At 52.0% G+C, this 6,000-nt stretch overlaps 1 protein-coding gene across 1 annotated transcript in view; it reads left to right on the forward strand.

The window, feature by feature from the left end:
* Positions 1-6,000, forward strand: part of PRKCA (protein kinase C alpha) — a 386,027-nt gene that overhangs the window by 341,219 nt on the left and 38,808 nt on the right. Inside the window, exon 13 of the mRNA XM_059379464.1 lies at positions 502-640. Coding sequence (XP_059235447.1) covers positions 502-640 — 139 coding nt within the window. The remainder of the gene's footprint in view (positions 1-501; positions 641-6,000) is intronic.

The raw sequence follows: 6,000 nt of genomic DNA on the forward strand, positions 1-6,000 counted from the left end.
AGGAAAATGTCTTCCAGGTTTAACTGAAGAGTAAAAGGATCTATGGCACCAGCCAGAATGTAAGAGATACATGTATGTAACCCAGCAAGGTTGTCCTGAATCTGGGATTTGGCAAACCTGGTTGGGTACCAGCCCCTGCACCCCGCTATGTCTGGGATCCTAGTAAATCAAACGGCTGGGAGCTGCCCCAGACCTGCTAAATTAGAATCTGGTGATTCCCCTGCTCGGCCAAGGTTGGGGATCACTAGTCCAACCATGTAGTCATTTATTTGGTGTGCATTTATTATGTACCTACTGTTGTTCTAAGCACTAGGGTAGGCTCTGGAGATTTCAGAAACTAAAAAACAAAACCCAGTCCTTCCTGGCCCCAGCTCTCCTAGGACTCAGAGTTAATACGCCGTTGAGGTGGCAGCTAGTCAAAGATCCTTGTGTCTCGCTAGCTCCGGAACCGACCGTACGATGTCGTGGGAAGGATGCTGATGCTCTCCTGCTTCCTTGCAGGGATCTGAAGTTAGATAACGTCATGCTGGATTCGGAAGGGCATATCAAGATTGCCGATTTTGGGATGTGCAAGGAACACATGGTGGATGGGGTCACCACCAGGACCTTCTGTGGGACGCCGGATTACATTGCCCCAGAGGTAGGGACCCTGATTTTCCTTGGTTTCCAGAGCAGACCTTCCAAATCACAAATACAGCCCCCTTCCTGGGGGAATCGCCAAGCAGAGCAGCAAGACAGGGACCACAAAATAGGCTAAACTAAATAGAGCGAAATAGAAAACAAGTATAAGAGCTCAGTGCATGGTAAGGGAATGTCTCATTCTGTGGGACTTGGCTTTGTAAGCTGGGTGTACGGTAGATTGTGTCTCTTACATGGTCCTCGTCAAGATAATTTAAGCTATACTGTTGGGCGGGCGGGGGGATATTGCTTGTAAAAATGCTCTGCTTGGGAAAACTGCATCAAAAGGAGGTTCCAATGGTGGCTTTTTCGGAAAAGCAGAGTAATCAGTGCCCTAAATGACCCACTGGAATTGACCAGGGTGTTTGATCTAGGAAGGATATTCCAGTATGGTTGTAAGGGGAGTGGTTTCAAGACATGTGACCACAGCAGTCACCATATTGCTTCCTCTTTGTTACAATCTTTTTGCTTTTGATGATTTACTTGTTTATTTGAGAGAGAGCACAAGTGAGCTAACGGGGGAAGGGCAGAGGAAAAGGAGAGATTGAATCTCAAGCAGACTCCAAATGGAGCCCGACCCGGGGCTCGATCCCACAACCCCGAGATCATGACCAGAGCTGAAATCAAGAGTCAGGCAGATAACCGACTGAGCCACCCAGGCACCCCTGTTGTGACACAGTCTGAGTGATTTTCATCCTATTGTAGCCTACCTACATGCCCATGACTGGGTGGGTTATAACCCTGGGTCGCTACGTAGCCAACTTTCTGTGTACACACAGCCCGGTGGATGAAACGGGGTCTTCCCAGCTGAGCTCCAGCATGGTCTAAGCTAACAGATACAAAGTTACCCCAACCTTTCCTCTCTGGACACTGTCCTGTTCGTGCTCGCAGTTGGCAGCTCATGCGGTATATTTTTAACCTGTTGCCCCACGCGTTTGTCTTAGAGGCAGTAGGTGTGACATGAGCTTCGGAGTCAGACCAACGTGTCCTTCAGCTCTGACTTTTCTTCACAGTCTGTGGGAACTCAGGCAAGTGCCTTAGCCTCTCAGCTCCCACATCCACAATGGCAAGTTAGAAAAGATAATATCCTCCTTGTAGAATTGCTCTGAGGACAGAAATGCCAAATCCAGTGCTTTGCACCTAGTGCTACGCTCCATGGTGGCCAGTGGTCCCTAAGGGAAGCTTAATATTTTTTCGCATTGTTAAGAGGTTCCTTGTTTTGTTTCTTATCTGCCCAGGCAGTGTGGAAACACAGACTTCGATTATTTACTTAGAAACTTAAATTCTCAGTGACGTGGCCAAAGGTGACATGGTGTCTTGATACATACCTTTGGGAGGCATTGTCCCCCAAAGAACTCACATATTACTGTCTGCAGGCATGATGTGAGCTTACATAGTCCTCAGACATGAAGAATGGGGAGAGTGTACAGTAAAAATACAGCTTCCTGATGCAGGATTTATTCAGACGCCTCTGCCGGCTGACATGCATTAAGCCAACTGTGATTACGAGCTGCGTCTTCTCCGTTTAACACCCACCAGCTGCTATAAATGTGTGGTGACAGGGAAGGAAGCGTTTTTTAGGAATAAAGGTGGTTTGAACTTCTCTCCAGTAAGAACGGTCTCTGAGATCAAACAAACAGCTTCCTGTGTTCAGTAACTCTCCAGCCACGTGACATCACCAGGGACAAGGGCATCCGCGTAGATGAAATGTTCCAAATAATGGACGTTCGTTGTCTTTCCCCTAATGTTCGTCATTGTATCAGTTTCCTATTGCCGCTACAACAAGTAACCATACAATTTGTGGACTAAAAAAATACAAATTTATTATCTTATGGCTCTGGGGTTTCGAAGTCCAAAATCCATCGTGCTGGGTCAAAGTCACACTATCGGCAGGGCTGCGCCCCTCCAGGAGCTCTGGGGGAGTCCCGTCACCTTGCCTTTTCCGGCCTCCGTGTGACTACCGTCTGTGACATAACTTCTTACCATTTCTGACTTTTAAGATCCCACCCGCACAGCCTCCCTCTGGTAGGACCATTGTGGTTACATGGAACCCACCCAGATAACCCGGGCTGGGCGCTCTGTCCCAGGATCCTTAATCACACCTACCAAGTCCTTTTTACCAGATAAAATTACCATAGCCACAGATTCCCGGGCTAGGGCGCACACACCTTTTAGGGAAAGGGCTACAGCCCATCCTGTCACACTCATAATGGTGTCCTGCATGACCATATTTGATAAGCTCCCAGCCCCCTTCTCCAGGGACACCTAGACACACTTCTAACATATCTGGGTAACTTTGGGGTGTTTTTTTTTTTAATTGTACTCATTTTTGTGTATGTTTGTTTAGTTCTGTGCACCTCGACCGCAAGTGTAGATTCCCGTCTCCCAACGCCACCGTCAAGAAACAGTAGAGTTCCGTCCCTCCTCTTGGTCTTTTAGAGCCACACCCACCTCTCCCCGACCCCCCTCCTGTCCCCATCCCTGGCCCCCAGCAACCACTCACCTATTTTCCATCCTATAACTTTGTCATTTCAAGAATGGCATATAATGGAGTCATATGGTACCTAACCCTTCGAGATTGGCTTTCTCATCTGAGCACTTTCTAGAACTTTCTAGTCATCCTACTGGAGTGCAGGTCCACCACCTGCCCAGGTGGTTTACTTAAACATCCCGTGCCTCAGTTTCCTCCCCTGTAAAGTGGGGATGATAACGTCTACCCCACAAGGTTGCTCTCTGTGACTTGGAGTATCATCGGGCCCCAAGCAAGGTTGTCCTGCTGTGGGTGTTGTTCTGTCTTGACCCATTTGCTGCACAGTGTGGGGGCCTCTTGTGGTCTTCTGCTGCAGCCCCCTTCATGGTCCCCACAGCATGACTCAGAAGAGGTGCCCAAGGCAGTGAGGAATGGCCCATGGCCACCTTCCTGAGAAACCCAGATCCAGGTTTCCCTTCTAGACTCAGGCCCCCAGCAGACACGGGGACTGCCTACCCCACAAAATTACTGTTCTGCTCCTAAGTGACTCGTGCGTCTCCGAGACTCACTGTGCCCAACAGGGTGCCACTGGGACAGTCTCCACCGGGACCCGTCACTCAACACATTTCACAGTGTGGATGACATGATGCTCAGGTGAGCAGAAGCCCAAATCAGTGTTTCGATTTCAGTTGACTTTCATCACAAGCTACACCACTTTGGGAACTTGATCAACAATTCAGGCTGTTTTTACCTTCCGCTGGCATTTTCCCCGTAAGGATCCAGGAATGTGGCCTGTGTGGCCGCAGGAATAATTGCGGTGAAGAAGACCGTCCCGGGTCCAAGCTTCCGAATTTGCTCATAGGTTAACATAATCCTGTCCTCTGTTTAAATCTTTCTGTCAGGCAGAGGCAAAAATAATTATCTTAGCTGGCATTTTTCCTAATAGGCAAAGCAGAGGCTTAAATATTTATGGCTATTTGTTTAAAAACCTTGAAACGGATTAATACTGTGGCATCTCCTTAACCAGGGAGAGGCGCCAAGGCAGAAAGTGTCGCTAAGAGACGGGATTCTGGAGTTGAGCTGGACACCCGCAGAGGGGGCGTTCATCAGGGTCTAATTCCCGGACCCGACCTCACGGCCTACAGCCTGCACCATGCTTTCACACAGAGAGAATTCTTGGGGGTCAGTGCAAGTCCCTGAGAAGGACACATGGAAGCTTCCTTGGGGTTACTTCCCCATCCGAAAGCAATGTAGGGAGTGTGCGGGTCAGACCCCTCCCGGCAGCCGAGCACTAGGCTCCGAATCCCAGCATGGCCCACTTTTTCCTGGGAGAAGGGGAGACACAGCAGGGATGGGCTTGCTCTGAGTCCCCCCTGGCATGGTGGGAGCAAAGTCTTTGGAAAATGTGCTGCGCGGAGTCTTTGCAGTGGGCGGGGGTGGGGGGCATGGTAGGTCACACCCGTGGCGTGGGGCCGGTCCACTCTGTACCAAGCCCGCTGAGCACTTCTGGTTTGTCACGGTGCGTCTATGCACAGAGCTTAAGTGACTTGCCCAAGGTCACACAGCTGGTAACAGGAAGAGGTGGGATTGGGACCTGAGACGCTCCGGCCCCAGCTCCCAGATGTATATTCTGGCCACTTACTGCCCCGGCTCCAGAGAGAAGAGAAAACTCTGCAAGCGAACGAGCACTGAGATATTGTACAACACGGGTGACGTCTTCCAGGAGCTCGTCCGGCTCACCTGGAGTCAGGGACCCGAGTCACAGAGGTCTTCACTGCAGTCCATGACTCGGGCCAGGATCCCTGCTGGTACTACGGGGCAGGACCCTTAGAAGCCACGGCGGACCACCAACAGCAAAGCCCCTCTCCCACATGAGACAGCAATCAGCCAGATACTCGGTGCACCTGCTAAGGGCCTGGCACGCCCAGCAGGAGGACAGAGCCCTGCGGGGACCTGTGAGGGGGGCTGGGGCTGGAGGCGGTTCAGAATGGGCCACTGCCGCCCAGGAGAGCCGCAGGCTGAGAGACGGGAATGATTCCCCTTGGCAGGAACAGATGGCGCCCCAACATGGCTGAGGGAATGGTCTGTGGGCACGCGTGCTGTTCCCACAGCCAGCTGGCCGTGCGCAGATGGACAGGTTCCTGGGAGGGTCGGGGAGCTGGAGGCCTGCCCTCGGGGGCTGTGGCTTCTCCTTCCATCCCTACTGGAGGGGCAGCCCCGCCTCCAGAAGACTGCATTTATACGTAAAACTTGCCTACTTGTTCAAAGTAAGAAGTGTACATGGGTAAGATTCAGTGAGTGGGCCACCAGCTGTGACCTTTTCTGGAGGTGGTCAGAGGTCACGTCTGGAGGGAACCCCATTTTAGGAATGGGAGGAGAAAGGGAAGCCAAGGGGTGTCCGGAGAGGTGGAAGAACTGGGGAGCCATAGTCTCGGATACCAAGGAAGGCGAGTGCTCGTGAACTCAGAGATGGCTGGGGACTGTGCGGGTCAGGGAGCTGGGAGTGGGGAGGGAGAGGGAATCCGGCCCGAGGGCACCAGCCATCCCTAATGCGGCAGGAGCGGAGTGTGAGCGCCAGCAGCCAGGCTGGGGCCATGTCTTGAGGGAAGGGGTGGCAGACGGACAGGGGAAGGGGGATGGTCACTCCTAGGGAAGCAAGATGAAGGGAGTGTGGACAAGGCTGGGAAGACCTTGGCGTACCTCTAGGCCCGTGGGAAACGCTCAGAGAGGGGGGAAGAGAAGACAGGGAATAGCACAGGCCAGGAGGGAACGGGATAGGGAAGCAGGAGGAAGGAAGAAAGCTGAAATCACACTGGCTGGCTGGCCTTTTCCAAGGGCAAGGCCAGGACGTG

Source organism: Mustela nigripes, chromosome 16 (genome assembly GCF_022355385.1).
Source record: "Mustela nigripes isolate SB6536 chromosome 16, MUSNIG.SB6536, whole genome shotgun sequence".
Taxonomy (NCBI): domain Eukaryota; kingdom Metazoa; phylum Chordata; class Mammalia; order Carnivora; family Mustelidae; genus Mustela; species Mustela nigripes.